This window comes from Rhea pennata, chromosome Z (genome assembly GCF_028389875.1).
Source record: "Rhea pennata isolate bPtePen1 chromosome Z, bPtePen1.pri, whole genome shotgun sequence".
Classification (NCBI taxonomy): Eukaryota; Metazoa; Chordata; class Aves; order Rheiformes; family Rheidae; genus Rhea; species Rhea pennata.
The window spans coordinates 68,911,708-68,927,280 of record NC_084702.1 but is presented as its reverse complement, the minus strand read 5'-3'; the positions used below and the strand labels follow the sequence as shown (position 1 = coordinate 68,927,280).

At 32.7% G+C, this 15,573-nt stretch overlaps 1 protein-coding gene across 1 annotated transcript in view; it reads left to right on the top strand.

The window, feature by feature from the left end:
• Positions 1 to 15,573, top strand: part of SPEF2 (sperm flagellar 2) — a 76,036-nt gene that overhangs the window by 30,541 nt on the left and 29,922 nt on the right. Inside the window, 10 exon segments of the mRNA XM_062600508.1 lie at positions 1,332 to 1,468; positions 3,015 to 3,142; positions 3,247 to 3,385; positions 4,380 to 4,517; positions 6,955 to 7,115; positions 7,908 to 8,094; positions 8,931 to 9,102; positions 10,838 to 10,960; positions 12,630 to 12,768; positions 14,005 to 14,234. Of these exon segments, the coding sequence (XP_062456492.1) occupies positions 1,332 to 1,468; positions 3,015 to 3,142; positions 3,247 to 3,385; positions 4,380 to 4,517; positions 6,955 to 7,115; positions 7,908 to 8,094; positions 8,931 to 9,102; positions 10,838 to 10,960; positions 12,630 to 12,768; positions 14,005 to 14,234 (1,554 nt within the window).

Genomic DNA, 15,573 nt, shown 5'->3' with positions numbered 1-15,573 from the left:
AGATTTCTCCAGTTTCTCAAATATAAATGGGAACATTAATTTTATGGATTCATTCAAATTAATTTAAATATATGAAAAAATATGTAGTAGATTTGTTGTTTTTATATATATTGTATGATTTACTTTCACTGTTGGTTCAGAAGCTATAGTGTGATTCATGTATTAACTTCACCAAATTCTATGTGATTTGTTGAAATTATTTTGAAGAAAAGGAATTTAAAAAATAGAATTTGAAAAGAAAAAGCAATTTTCTAAACCTTTGCCCCAAGCTAAAACTGTGGCAATTGTAGAAAATAAAAACAAAGAAATGGAATCACTCTCTCCCAAGAAAGAAGACTATCCCCCCAAAATCTAAAATATTCAGAGGTATGTCAGTCATAGTGGAAACACTTTTCTTCATGTTTTGCAATTAAGCATCAGAAATAGTATTTGCAGTAGATAAAATATAAAACAATGATTTTGAGAAAATTAAGAGCCTATTTCCTGCTGGTAACTGCCCTGGAACTCTAAATTTTTCTATTACCTTTTTGCCTTTTCAAAGGATATGGACCAGTTTCACATAATATCAAAGATTTTGAGAAGAGGCTTTAAAATATTTAAAAGAAAGAATCAATTGAACATATTTCTAATCTCTGAAGTAAATGTTTATTAAATCTTAATGTAATCTTAATGATGCTTTTGCTTTTAATGAAATCTAATGAGTTCATTTAGAAAAGAGCAGAATCATCTAAAAATAAAAAAGGAAAGAAAGATTATGGAAAAGATGCATCGAGTAAACCATGTTAAGTAAACATTTGAACCACCAGGTTTTGTGCTGGCAATTGTTCAAAGAAACTCTTCATATATTGGCCACCAAAAACAACAGTCAGTATTAATTAGTTGGAAATGTACTCTTAACTGTGAAAATTTAGACTACTATTCCTGCAAAAGGCTACCATTTTATCAAAATTCATTGAAGTATCACAGCTGGCAGATAATTAATTGGATGGACTGTTTTTGAAGAATTACTTGATTGGAATAGTTTTTTTCATGTGCTTGACATAATTCATAGCCCCACTGCGATCAGTGGCAAAATTCCTATTGATGCAAATGAAGTCCACATTTACTGCTTGTAATTCAGCTCTGCTGTACAAGTACTGTAAGCATTACTTACTCCCTATGGAAAAATTCTCTCTCTGGCTAGATAATATGCTGTTTTTGCATTAAAACACTCAGCAAGACAGTGTTTTCCAAATGCTAGTTTGTCAGAATTAAAAGCAATAAACCAAAACATAGCTTTACTTTAAACATTAAACTTTTTACTTTGTACTAATTATACATTCCTGTACAAGGCTCTGCTGAAGAAAAATCACCAGGGGAAAAGCTTTCACAAGCTACATCTGAAGATCTACCTCCTATTCCTGTGAGACCACCACTAATTAAACCAGGATCAGATGAGTGGGTTTATGTAGATGAACCACTTCCCAAGGTATATTCATTCATGATTAGATATTAGAGTATGTATTTTTTACAATATTTTATAACATATTCTACAAAACTTTTTTGTCATTACAAAATATTTTCTTCAATATTTCCAACAGATAAAATAGATAAAAGTTGAAAGAGAATATCTACAATATCTACAAATACCTAAATACAAGTATTTAAAAATATCTAAAAATACAAATAGAAGCTGCTATTAGAATGTTATGCCACAGAGAAGCACACACTGTTTAAAATGTTGGAGTTTGTTTTTGGGTATATTCCTCACCATGATGGTGAAGATGTGGATGCCAAAATAATAAGACTTTTTAATATTAGGAAATATAAACCTAGATTTAGTAGGACGTAAACCCGTTTACCCAGTTTCCTGTCTCTGACAATGGTCAGTTGTAACGGTAAGTATGCACTGTTTTTTCTCATAGGATACTCTACTATCCTTTCCCCATGACACCTTTTTAGCTCCCAGCAATCTGAAGTTTGGAAGTTTACTGAGATGATTTTGTATCTAATCTTTATGTTTAGTAGCTCTCAATAGACTTCTCTTCCATGATTTTATCTAGTTGCTTTTTTGAAGTAATTTACATTTGGTCTCTATTTTATGTCCTGTATTATTATACTCTTTCTAAGAAATTATTTCTCTTTCTTTGCTTTAAACCTATTTGTCTGATAGGGTCATTGGATGACCCTAGTGTTTGTATTCCAAAATACAATGAGTAATGATTTTGTATTCACTCTCTGAAGGTACTAAAGGTGTCACATACATCTATCACATATCCCTTCTTCATGCCCTCTTAGTGTTATTGCTTTTCCACTCTAGTCATAATCTGGTAAACTCTCCTCATGTGGAAGCAGTTAAATACATTGGATTATGGCTGTTGCCTTCTGTCTATCTGTTCTAGTTCTACTGTAAATTTTTTGAGATGGGGAGCTGGGACTGTATGCAATGTTTGAGAGAGTAGATTTGAAGAGAACACAATGATGTTTTGTATTTTGTTCTGAAATTCCATTCCTAACATTTATCAATTTTGCCTTTATGACTGCAGTTGACTTGCATATTCTTTACATCTCTTTCTGAGCAGTAGAGGCTCATAACTCAATACGCTGAGTTCACTGTGGCCATGGGCTTTAATTTGCATTTCATGACATTCAATCAGTCACTTTTGCAACACTCAACAGTCAGCTTTTATTTTTACCATCTTGAACAATTTTGTACTATCAAACTTTGTTAGCTAACTACTCATCTTTCTTCATTTCATTTATGAGTGCATTAAAAGCACAGATATCAGCAAAATTCTACTAAGACTTCCCATTCAGTGTGTGAATACTGCCATTTTCTTCTAAAGAAATGCATTAAATGTTTGTACAGTATATATAATCATTTGTAAATAGATCGGAAGAAATATATAGAGAAAGAAGTCAATAAGTAAGATGATTTCCTGACATAATATTTCTTATATTTGCTAATGATACAGCAAAATGCATTCCCAAGAAATATATCAATTAATTCTGGTGGTTTTTAAAATAATCCACAGGAGATACCTGATTTTTTAGTACCTTACTGGGAAATGGTAGAAAATGCATATGTAAATACCATCAAAACTATACTTAGATGCCTAAGGGATGAACTGCACTCTGGGATTTATTACTTAGCAGATACTAGGTGAGTAGAAATAGATGTTTATTACCTTAATATTCATATTTTCTATTTTTCTTGACATTCTATATGTCTTTTAACACTAAAATTGTTTTTATTACAATTCACAGAAAAAATTTCCAGGATTATCTGAAGCGTCCAGATCTTAAGCAGGAGTTTGTATCTCAGTGGCAATCAGATTTTAATTCAATTCCTGATGACCTGTGGGAAGATGAGGAAACAAAAGCAGAACTACACCAAAGAGTTACTGTAAATAAGTGGCAAAAGCTCTAATACCCCCAAAGTATTATCTGACTATATACCAGATTGATGTAATAAGAATGACTTTGCTATTTAAATTTTTTTATTTTTTACCACTCCCCTAAAACTATTTCAGGTCCCCTTGTACATAAAGGGATAATTAACAATTATTCCTTTGGTTTTTGGCCATATCTTTATTATATTTTATTTCTTTTTTAGATTGTACTGTGGTATTCTAGCACATCATAAAGTAAATATTTCTCTGCCTTCTTTGTTTTTACATTTTACGGTTTTCAGAACTTACCTTAGCCTACCTTAGCCCTTTGTATAACAGCACTCCTGTCTTCCTGTCTTGTGACATACAGGTCTGCTATGCCATTTCCAAGCAGAGACAGTGGTGGGGAACAGAAAGTTTTGCATACATGTTGTATGCTTAATAGGTCCCCAGTGCTGTCAGTGAGCTACATAATGTTGCTATTAGATATAGTCATTAGTTGAAAAGCCTTTAGCTATAAAGAATTATCTACATTAAAGAAAAATGGATGGAGTTATACCAATTGGAAGAGTATTTGAACACTGACATAATTTCCTCAGATTTATTATATTGCAAGTCCCTTAGAGAATTCTTCTTGTAATTGCATCAGCTAGCAAACCATTCAAGCTGAAAATTTTTGGTAATGTTGAGAGTGTAGCTGTACATACTCTCACTTCTTTGTGTACCTTACATAAGTCTCTCTGCTGGAGGAAAGCAAGGCAATCTAGTATGGCTTTCTTCCTACTCATTCATCTCTTACATTTGGATTCTTCTGTCTGGCACAAGTAAAGCTATTTTCTGTAAGCTGTTTATAAGCACAAAATATGTAGCTCTATAGTAATAAGGAAAAAGCCCTAAATGGGAAGGTTCCTTGGCCACAAACACAAATATAATTTAAAATAATAAATATAGAAAAGATACTTTTCTCTCATAGTTATTTCTTTGATTTTCTATGATTTTGTAATTTAGGACCTGAGAAATCGTCTCTGGGATATCTGTGATAACAGAAGGGAAGAAGCTTACCGGAAACGTACTGATATCATGAATGATGGCTGGTTACCAGATCATAAGGGGATTGCAATGAACCATTTTTTTTCTCTTATGCAGGTATGGTGTGGAGCTCTACTGCTAAGTCTGCAATGGAAATAGCTAATAAATTAGATTTGGAGGACTATTGGCCTCAGAGGAGTTTCATGTGGTTGGCTCTGAATAGATGAGGGATCAAGAATTAGATAAGCAGATATCCCTGCCTCTTCTGAATTAAACTAGATAGTTAAGAGACAAAAAGTAAATAACATCCCATAAATTTAACCATTTTGTGACAGAAAAAGTTAAGAAAAATACCAGTGTTATTATTCAAAACCTTCAAACTTTCCTTTTGTAATATATAGTGCTACTTTTTGCAGTTTGTCTATCCAGTGAATCAGCTGAGTTTTGTAACAAAAATATCAGCTCTATTTATTCCTCTGTGATCAAATTGACAGCTGCCCTTAATTTGGTCAAATTATGTAATTTGTTGCTGTTGCAGGCCGACTCATTGTTAAGGTTGTCCTGTATTTCCCGTAATAAGAAACTATTTCAGATATAACTTCATTAATGTAGCTTAAAATTTTACTAACAGACTGATCTGAAAATCTGCAAGGAATGGTTTTGCGGAAAGTGATGTGTTGTTGATCTTGAGAAAATTTCTGAAAATTTGACATGGCTTTCAGACATTAACTTGAAAGCTTTCAGAAATCTGTCTTCACTTAGTTGACCTTTCCCTTCCCCGTATTCATCCTTTACTCTCATTCAGCCAGACCATGAGTTACTTCAGTTTGTGAATTATAGAAAGATTTTCCCATAATTACCTTTCTAGGTGCTTCAGCTGGGATCAGGGTCAGGGCTTTAAAATGGAATAGAAAAGCTATGTACACTGAGTGTTATTTCTGTTAATAGTTTGGTAACTCTAAAGAAGATAATGAAAACTGCGCTTTAAATATGTGAAATGCCGTGTTATGCTAAATTACCTGAAAAAACTGGCCGAAGCAGCTTATATTGGCTTCCCTGGCCTTCATTCCCTTTGTTATTGCATATGCTTACTAAATGGGGGAACCACTGTCTAACTCATATGAGTATTGTAATAATTTAAGCGGTGTTTGTGAAGAATTCAGTTACTATAGTGAGGAAATTATTAATTCTATTTTCAAAGAGTCTAAATAATGCCCTAAATAAAGACTAAAGGTCACTGACTAAACAAAGAGATCTAAATAGGAAATACCTGCTGACTAACTGAGCAACATTCATCTTGTAATTGTGGTCTGTAATAAGACAGTTATATGATTGTGCATTTAAAAACTGTATCATATATGCATAAAGGAGCAAAATTAAAGTAATATTGCTGAGTGTAAATCATTCATTATGAATTTAGTTTCCCCTGTCTTTTGTGGATAAAGAGAATAGCCAATTAAAATTACAAACATGTATTAACTATATGTAGTGTTTATGATTTCCTTAAAAAAAATAAGCTCCAGACTTTTAAAATTTACTTTAGTATTTAGTTCAAAAAAAAAAAAAAAAGAAAAGAAAAAAATTATTATTGTTAAAAACTACAAAACTAAAAATATTACTACACATTTATGTTATGGCTTTGTTTGAAAAACAGCCTAAAAATAGTTAATTCTCTGGTCTTAAGCTCTCCTGCTGACAGTTTTTCTGTGGAAAGTTCCATATATTCCCCAGGTGCCTCTGTTACTGTACAAAAACATATATTTATGTAAATTCTGTTTAACAAGGTCTTAACCTTAGCAAGGTTTCTTTCCATCTTTCTTTGTGTATACTGTCATACTAAAAGTTTTCTCTGTAACTTAAGGATAAGTACTGTTTTGTACCACACAGTTTTATCCTTTGTTTTGTGAATGTGGTTTTGTGCATTTTCCCATGAATATTTAGTACTGTTTTGTCAGTTAGAAACTAACACCCTTCTGTATCAATAAATCAGAGCATGACAGGTGTTAAATGTTTGTTGAATCTTACTTGATTTCTGCTAAGAGGAGTCACACAAACTTAGTTGTGTAATGTGTGTTGAGTTCTTCAAGCTAGAGAAACTGTATTGCTTTTTAAATTTTTTTCTCCATCACTTAACAATTTTTAGTTTGGATTACAAAAGGTTTTTATTTATTTTGAATAAAAAGATCACTATAATTTGGGGATAGTGGTAGACATGCTAATATAGAAATACATATACATCAAAATATATTGTACTTAAATTGAATGTATCAAATAGTATTTATTGTAAAGAGTTTCCCTGTTTTTACAACTAAGATTTTTATTAACACTTAAAAATACCTGAATGAAAATCGAGAATGCAAATTTGAAAGATATTATTAATACAAGTTGAAGTATGCATTAAATACAATATAAGTACTCAAACAAATATGTTTGTTATTTTCCTTCAAAGGGTCTTATGATTTAGAGTTGTTTTTGCTATCATATATTTAAAAATAGAACAGAAAATGTTTTGTTCTGTCTTTTAATATCAATCTGTCTGTCTTTTCTTCTTGAGGTTGAAGTGGATCGTTTCCAGGATACAAAGAGACTTCTTCATGACTACTATAGGGCAATGGAAGGAAAAATCCCAACAGATGGCAGTCAAGGTTTTACTAGAATTCCATTGTTAGATATTATTGATTTAGAGCAGAAAGAGGAACAAGTCAAATCAAGAAGGTAAAAATGCATTATTAAATTATAAAAATATCAATAAGTATAATGTATTGATAGACTTGTGGGTATATTTCCAAGGACAGGTGAATAAGAATTTTTAGCTAGTCATTATAGTCAAATGATGTATTTTAAATCATCTGATAGATTTAATTTATCCCTGATTTTTGACTGATCTACCTACATCATGTCCACTAATAGATGTCTGAATTATCAAACATTTAAAAATCTTAGAAAGAAATCTGCTAGAGAAATGTTTCTTACTTCACCCTGCTTTGCAAACAGTTTCCAGCACAATCCTCATGTAAGTTAAACATTATTCTGGAACATTAACAGGTTTAAAATTGGCACAAAGATAATTAAACAAATTATGGGCTGAGAGATATAAATCAAAGCAGCCTAGAAAGATGCACAGAACTGAATGTTCACGGAACTGAATCCAAGATAAGGGATACTATCAAGCAATTTCACAGTTTTAAAAATGCTGTAATGGGATTGTGCTTCTATCCCATGTAGAATATATCAGCAGATCACTCACTCATTTGACCTAGTTAATAACAGATGGATAACATGTATTATTATTCCTTATCTTCTGTAGTTACACTAGCCAATTTTCTTGCCATCCACACATTTTACAATTTTTGGCTGTAGAAAAAGTTCTTCCTTTTCCTGTTGCTATTGGCTAATTTTGAAAATAGTTTCTATTCTATTTCATTATATTAACATATTCTACAATATAGCTGTAAACTACACTTTACAAAGGCTATCATGAACTATGCCTTATATTTTATTTTTAAGGATTCCTCTAGTTTCTCGTAAACCGCCTTCACCTGATATAAGTACTACCAAGCCAAAAAGCAAGGGAACTCCAGTGAAGTGTGTTAAGGATGAGAATTCTTCTGAAAATGTAGTGGCCACTTTGGGTAAAGATGAAAAACTAATTACTGATACATGGCAAACAGCAGTAACAGCAGTGACAAATATGGTAAAAAATGTTTTATTTGCTCAAAGATTTGTGGATGGAACAGTCAAAGCCTCCCACTCTGTACGCAGCCTAAGCACACAGCCTGTTCATTGTGTATCTCAATTTCATGCCTGTTACTCCATCACTGGCATTTTCATTGAATACATTTCTGTTTCTATGAGGAGAATGATGGAATCTCTGTAGTAACAGATCCCTAGAAAGTCTATGTTTATTATTGACCCCTTCATTCCACTACTTAGATAAATATTTTGGACCTTTGCTCTATAAAACTACTTCTTCCATGATAAACTCCCTTATCCCTCAATAGAAGCATGAGAAGAGGAACAAATTTTGTCCTCTGAAACAACATTTGCTCAAACCTTTTAAAACTTCAAAAGCTGTGGCTACATTCCTTTATATATATATGTATATACATACATATATATATAGCTAGAAGTAGATTAGGTGGGCTTTTCAAATGGCTGGTTTCTAGATAAGCCTTTTTTTTGAGATCATTTTAAAGCAAATGAATGCCTGCAGCATTACAGTGTAGTTGTAGTCTTGCTTTGCATACTGTAGATTCATACTTTTCTCATTTTCCAAGAGTGCTTAGAAAATATTATAAAAATTAAAAAACCATCTTCCACTGTCTTGGCCTTTTTGCTGTAGAATTTAATTTTTTCTAAATAATCAGAATGTAATCAATTTTAGTTAAAATATCTTCTTTGTTTTATATATGTATATATGTATGTGTGTATGTATTGGCACATATTTGCAGGAAGTACAGGCTATTTAAAACAGTAGTTGTATAGTATTGATACTATGTGCTTGACTAAGTGTGCAAATATGATGTCAAGGTAACAGCTGAAATACAGTCTAAAGAAACAGAGGAAGAAAAAGAACGTCAGCAGCTAGAACTGAAAGAAAGAGAACATCTAATATCTTCCCAGACAATGGCAGGCAAAACTACTGGAAAAGATGGCAGAGATATCAAAAAGTTCTCTCCCAAATCAGCAACTAAAAAGAAAGGTATTTGAAATGCAGTGTTTTTAGAGACTGTGAAGCTACTGAAATTTAAATATTTCAGTAATATGGAAAAAGTAATGCAAAACATTTAATTCTGGTTTTGAAATGTCAGATGTGATACTTAAGTGTGAAAAGCTGGTAGTGGTAAAGGAAGGCAGAGGCCATAGAATGACAGTAGGGTAATTCAGGCAGTCTACTGGGAGGAGTCCTAGCTTGTGATGCTGTTTATACATGTTTTTCTTCATAAATATTTCCTTGAGCAGATAATGGTTTAAGTAACTTCCATTTCTTTCTGCAAAATGGCATAGCTTCAATAGGAAGTAAGGACAGTAGCCCCACCTTATATCTTTTGTAAAAGCATATTCCTGCAAAGTGAGAGAGGGGCTTGAGCCCTTGATGGTGACCTAGAAATCTAAGTATCCTGTTTCCCACGTGAAAGCTGTAACTGCAGAGTTTCTCTAAATACAACCCTGAAAAAATATAGCCCTGAAAAGACTTAGCCACATGGACACCTCATCTATGAACCTGAGGCAGTGTTAGATGTGTGCTTAGCTGATCAGTCCAAGGGAATAGCAGATTCTTAGATTCCTAAATAAGATTTATGATAAAAAATCAGCAGTTATAAACTATTATGTGGATTGTTTCTTGGGACTGAATCTCATTTTAGATTTGGTACTAGATGTCTTAACCTGAAATCACAAATCTATAAAGTGTCAGAACTGCAACTTAACCTCAGCTGTGCATTCCTTGTGATACAGGCGCCGACATTAACTGATGCTTGTTTGATTTTATGCCAGTTATGGTGATATTGTGGTACTCACGCAACAGAATTCTCTTAGTTGCAGCTATAGGCTAGTAACTGAGAGATGTAATTTACCACATGTAATTTTATCATTTCTAGATTTGACTGTTTGCTTTATGTTGACCTGATATATCATCCAAATGCCGTTGTTATTTTTCCATAACATCTACCTCTTATCTGTTCTTCTAGAACAAGGCAGTTACAAAGATCAGTATTTCTGAGTAATAGTGTTGTGACTGCAGAAATATTTTCTGCAGTATTCAAAAACAAAAAGGTAAAATACCTTTACAATAGCTATTCACAGCAGAGTAAGTTAAAACAAGCTGTAGTTCAACCCTACAAAAACAGCTAATAGATTGTTTTAAAAAGGCATGAAATAACATAAATCATTTTTTCCTCCCTGACATTTTACATTTTTCTTTTCAATTGCAATATTGTTCTGCTTTGATGGTAACCAACAATATTTAATTACATAGCATTTTTATTACAATTTACTTCACTTGAATTTGCTCTGAAAAGAATATTTATCATTCCAAAGAGGTTTACTTATGTGCAGATTGTCATAAATTGGTAGATTTTAAGGTTAAAGAGGTCATTTTGGCCATTCAGGATCTCAGCAGAGGCTGTGATCATATCAATCATGATTTTTCATGTTTTTCCAAAATTTATGTTGTTATTTAACTGATTTTTCTATGTTTGTATATGCCAGAGTAATTTTGTGTCATGTTAATCTTAGCAGGTCATGCAGATGTAAATCAAACACCTTAAAGAAATCTAAGTGTGTTATGCTGACACAGTACACTTGAGTAACCACATTTGTATTCTTATAAACAAGTAAGACAGAAAATGCCAATTTTATTTCAAAATATGCACTATATTTTGTGCACACTTATCTGCAAAGTCCAAAGACTTTTTAAGGTGCCTACTTTTTTGCAGGAGCACCTCCTCCTGTACCAGTGGTTGAAGTGAGTGCTCCTCCTCTAACAGAAGAAGAATTAAAGAAACAAGAAATGAGACTTAAAATAAAGCAGGAATATTTTAGCGCCCTTGAACATGAAGGTATGTTACCATTTGGTTACTTACATTTAGGGGTGATTACTATTCCTCAGCTAGACATTCAAAACTGTCCACAAACTCTTTTGGGGAAATCAGATGGATGAGTAAGATAAAGGAGACTAGAAAAAGGAGGACTATCTGGAGAAACGAGGAAATTTTTTAAGAAGTAGTCATCAGTGATTTCGTGGTAAATATATTCTGAATTGAAGATGTGTTTTTCATTGTTCTTTTTGTTTCATTTCTTTTGCTTTTCCATTAATAAAAAATTTTTCATCATGGGGGAATAAGTTTGACATGAATGATTAGCCATCCTTTGCTATTGGATGAATTGTATTGATCTGGGGAAGAATTTGATAGTAATTAGATATTTCAGTGAGTCCCAAGTTCTCTGAAAGCAGATTTTGACTAGAAGAAAAAGACCTCGTTCTCACTAAAGGGAAGATAGAACTTAGCTGTTATACACTCTGTTTAGCAGCAGTTGGCTAAGCATCAACATGTGAATAGGGCTTTTTTTTTTTTTTTTTTTTTTTTTTTTGGCTAGCAGTTATTACAAAGAGTAGAGGACAAATAGCAGTTAATAAAGAAAACAAGTTCACAGGGCTTCTTTAGGCCCAGTTCATACCAAATGCTTGTATGTGTACCGCCTTCATCAAGGTTTAATTCCAAAGCAGCTTAAGAATAAATATTGTAAAAATTTGGGAATATGAGAAAAGGAATGGTAGTAACTTAAAGGCTTATAATAGCATGAAGACAAATTTCAATGATTCAGTGAGATGCTCTGTTTTCTTAAGGTTGTTTCATCTTCATTTATATTTTACAAAAAAGCCAAGATAAGCATGTAAGGAAGACTAAACATTTTGAGCTATATTTCATAATGACACAAGCACAAAATTTGTTCATTTAAATATCAGAGTTTCCTTGCAGTTTTGGTGATTGAATATATCCATAGTTATACAGATACATATTTAAAGACCTGCAAACCATCACTATGTGTGGATAGCTGCTAAGTTTTTAATGTTGACTTCATATTCCATTTCTCAGTTCCATCAGAGTGCTTTGCTTTTTATGGTGCTCCTATTGAGAGAGCAGTTTTATCACTGGAATACAGTATCTGCTTCTGAAAATACAAGGAGACAAAAATGATCATACATTTATCCTAGTGGCATAGCAGTGGCATGAGAGCAACTACTCAGAGAAAATGCAGAGAAGCCACAAATAAGACAGCATTGCCTTAAGCAGTACTAAAGGAGGGTGACTGGATAGGCAGAAAGTGTCTTCTGAGATACTTTCAGTTCCTTCTAATCTTTACTCTGCTATTAATTTTATATCTTTTAGACATGTTTTCTTCAAAATTCATCCGTAACAGGCTACTCACAATTGCATCATTAAGTTTCTATGTCTTTTTGCTTTATAGTGTTGATTAAATTCTATGTCACTGTCTACTTAAACATCTCCTGCAACTCTGTATGAGTTTTATTAAGTTATTTGTTACCCTGTGAATTCCATTTATAGAGGATCCACTTTTGTAAAATACACAGTGAAATAGGAGTGATTCTGAAAAATAAATAGTTCAAGAGTATGCTATTTAAATACAAGTTAATGTGTCCTTAAGAGTCAGAATCTTCCTCAAGTTTTATAAACATTAACTGTTATGAAATTATTGTTTAAACAGCAGGAGCTGCAAAATCTCAACTAGAGCTTATAAAAAAGAAGGCTTTAGCATTTGTTGAAGAGCTGACAAGGAAAGTAGAAGAAATGTACAAAGATATGGAAAACTGGCTTGGAGCCAGATTCCTGGCAGAAATGTCTAGGTAATGTATATCCAATTTTAAACAGGAACTTTTATCTTTTAAAATAAAAGACTATGCAAATAGTAGTAGTGCTTGCTATATGGTTATATATTGAGGCAAAGAATTTGGAAAAATATATATAGAGAAAATAGTAATTTTATTTCATGATATAAATAATTTTACCTTAAGATATCTTGTTAATACCAAGACGGTAATACCTTATTTCTTGTATGATAAGAAGGTTCTTCTGGCAGTAATAGAGGTAATTATCAGTCCTACTGTTTTTCTAGACTAGACTAGAGATTTGGCAGATTTATGAGCACTAGTAGGCAACCAGATATTCTGTTACTAGAAACCTGTATGTCAGTTCAGTAGCTTTGGTCACTTTGGAACAGTGGAGTTCTTTTCTTTCTTAGGCTTCACACATGCTGGAACTCTACACCTACTGCTCTTGACATTATGTATAACATTTATCAAAATTATTTTAAGGATCATTAAATAATAAATGCTTTTCTTGGCCATTTTTCTATCCTAGTAAATAAAATGTGCTTGGGGCTGCTACTTGACACTTAGGCTACCTGGCATGGAATGGCCTATGTCCCTACCATTAAAGTATTATACTTCTCCAAAGAAAGAAGTCACATGCAAATTGCTTTTTGGAAATGATCTCTGGCTTGTGCTAACTTTTGAACAATATCTGGGAACTGTGTGGGACAGTGCTAGTTGGTCTAGGCCAAACATGTGCTGAGGGATATTTTACTAATTTAACAGTTCAGACAGTTGACTTCTTTCCCTGTGCAAGTCATATGTATTCTACTTGTAACAGGAGTTCATGTGCTTCTTCGGATGAAGAGATCCTTCTTTGGAGAATGCTACTCTGCAAAGTGCTCTGTAGAGCACTAGGTTTTCAGGACCTAGCAGAGGACAGGGCACTAGGATAGGCTAAAGGAGGGCCTGAATATGTATCCTTCTCCCTATAAAATTGATGGAATTAATAAAAGTCTCATCCTTTCATATTTTTATGTCACATCCCTTTCCCTGGCTTTATTTGAAATCTTTACAATAGTTACAACAATTCTTGCTGCCATAGGAGGGTTGCACTTGCAAATGATTTGTCTCAGTATGGAATTCACACAGACAATTCATAATTCTTACCCTAGGGAAGCTACCAGAGTGTAAACACATTAAAATTTCACCATAAGTTATTACCATTGTGTATGGAAAAGTATTCATTGTTTTCTGTATTTACATTTTCAGTGTTGAAAAGCTGATTGAGGTTGCACGGCACCATATTGAAAGTTCTAGCAAAATCCAGTATGAAATGATTTTAGAAGAAACAGATTTCTTCATTAGCAGTGATATAAAAGTAATTCCTGATCCTGTTCCTCCACCACATCTTCCACCTGTAGAGACATCTGAAAATGGTACTCTAACTATTTCACAACTTACTACACTTCATAAACAGTTTCTACAGGTAGCACCTAAAGGTAAGAAGAAATTTTCTTTTTCACATCTTCAAGACTGTTACATACCTAATTAAAATTTAAGGTAACTGCCAGGAGCTACTAAGCATTAGCTGCCTATACCGATCAAGATCATACTACAGTTAAAGATTATGCTATGTATAAAAGCAAAGTCATAATGCAGAATATTGTATGTGAAATACGAAATACCAGAATACCAGAAAGTTTTTAGTGTCTTCGCTATTCGCTTTTGTACCCTAAAGACTATGTACTTAATATTCAGTTAACAGGTATCTCTGTATGCTATATGTTTTTAAGAGCTGTACATATTATGCTTACTTTAAAGGTTCTCGGGATACAGATCAGTAGAAATGAAAGTCTTTAACTCATTTACTAATTCAGAACTCAGTGAAGACTGAAGCTGAATTATTTTAAAATACATTTTACTAAAACTAGTATTTTTATGAAACTATTATACTGGGTTCAGGCAAATTTTTAGTTGTAACCTTAAATCTTTGACATCAGTTGAATTCTTCAAGTCAGCTTGCACCAATTATTTTGAGTAACTTGCAAGTATTTACTGTATTTTTACTTTTGTATGGAAGTTTATTGTGTACTTCACTCTAATTATGGGAATGTTGGAGTTAGGACATTTGAAAATAACTTCTAGCAAAACTTAATACTGCTTGCTATATAAATACTATATAATAATCTGGGTAAAGCATTTTGAAGTGAGATAGAAAGTAGTTAAACATGTTTACAGAGGGATTCCTTACACCTAGTCTTCCAAATTATAATTTTAGTACATGAATGCCATTAAGATCACAAGATGCAAGATGTAAATATGTATTTACAGTTTTGGATCCAAGTTTTCCAATATAATAAAGCCACAGAGGCGCACTGAAGTTGCATTTGATCCTTTATTTGGAAATACTTTCCATATATATTTATGGAAAAAATGCATTTAGCTTTTGAACATGAATTCATTTTAGTCAGAAACATAATTACAGTTTTTCTTTAAAGAGATGCATATCCTTTTATCTATAGCCTAGGTGAACAGGTGTATGCATGTAAGTATTTCAACCTGCTCTACAGAAATTTAAGTAACAGATAATAAAGCACATATAATGCCACACGAAGCTAAAACCCTTTACTTTTGTAATCATTAGATAGTGCATAATAGGTTCCAAACTCTGAAGGTTTGTAATTTTATTGGTGGCAGACCACATCTTTCATACCAAAGACATTTCTATTAAAAATCCTTCACTGACTTAATGACAGTACGATCTTAGGATGATCTCACAACTGGCAGGACCAAGGTTATCATAGAATCATAGAATCAGTAAGGTTGGAAGGGACCTCT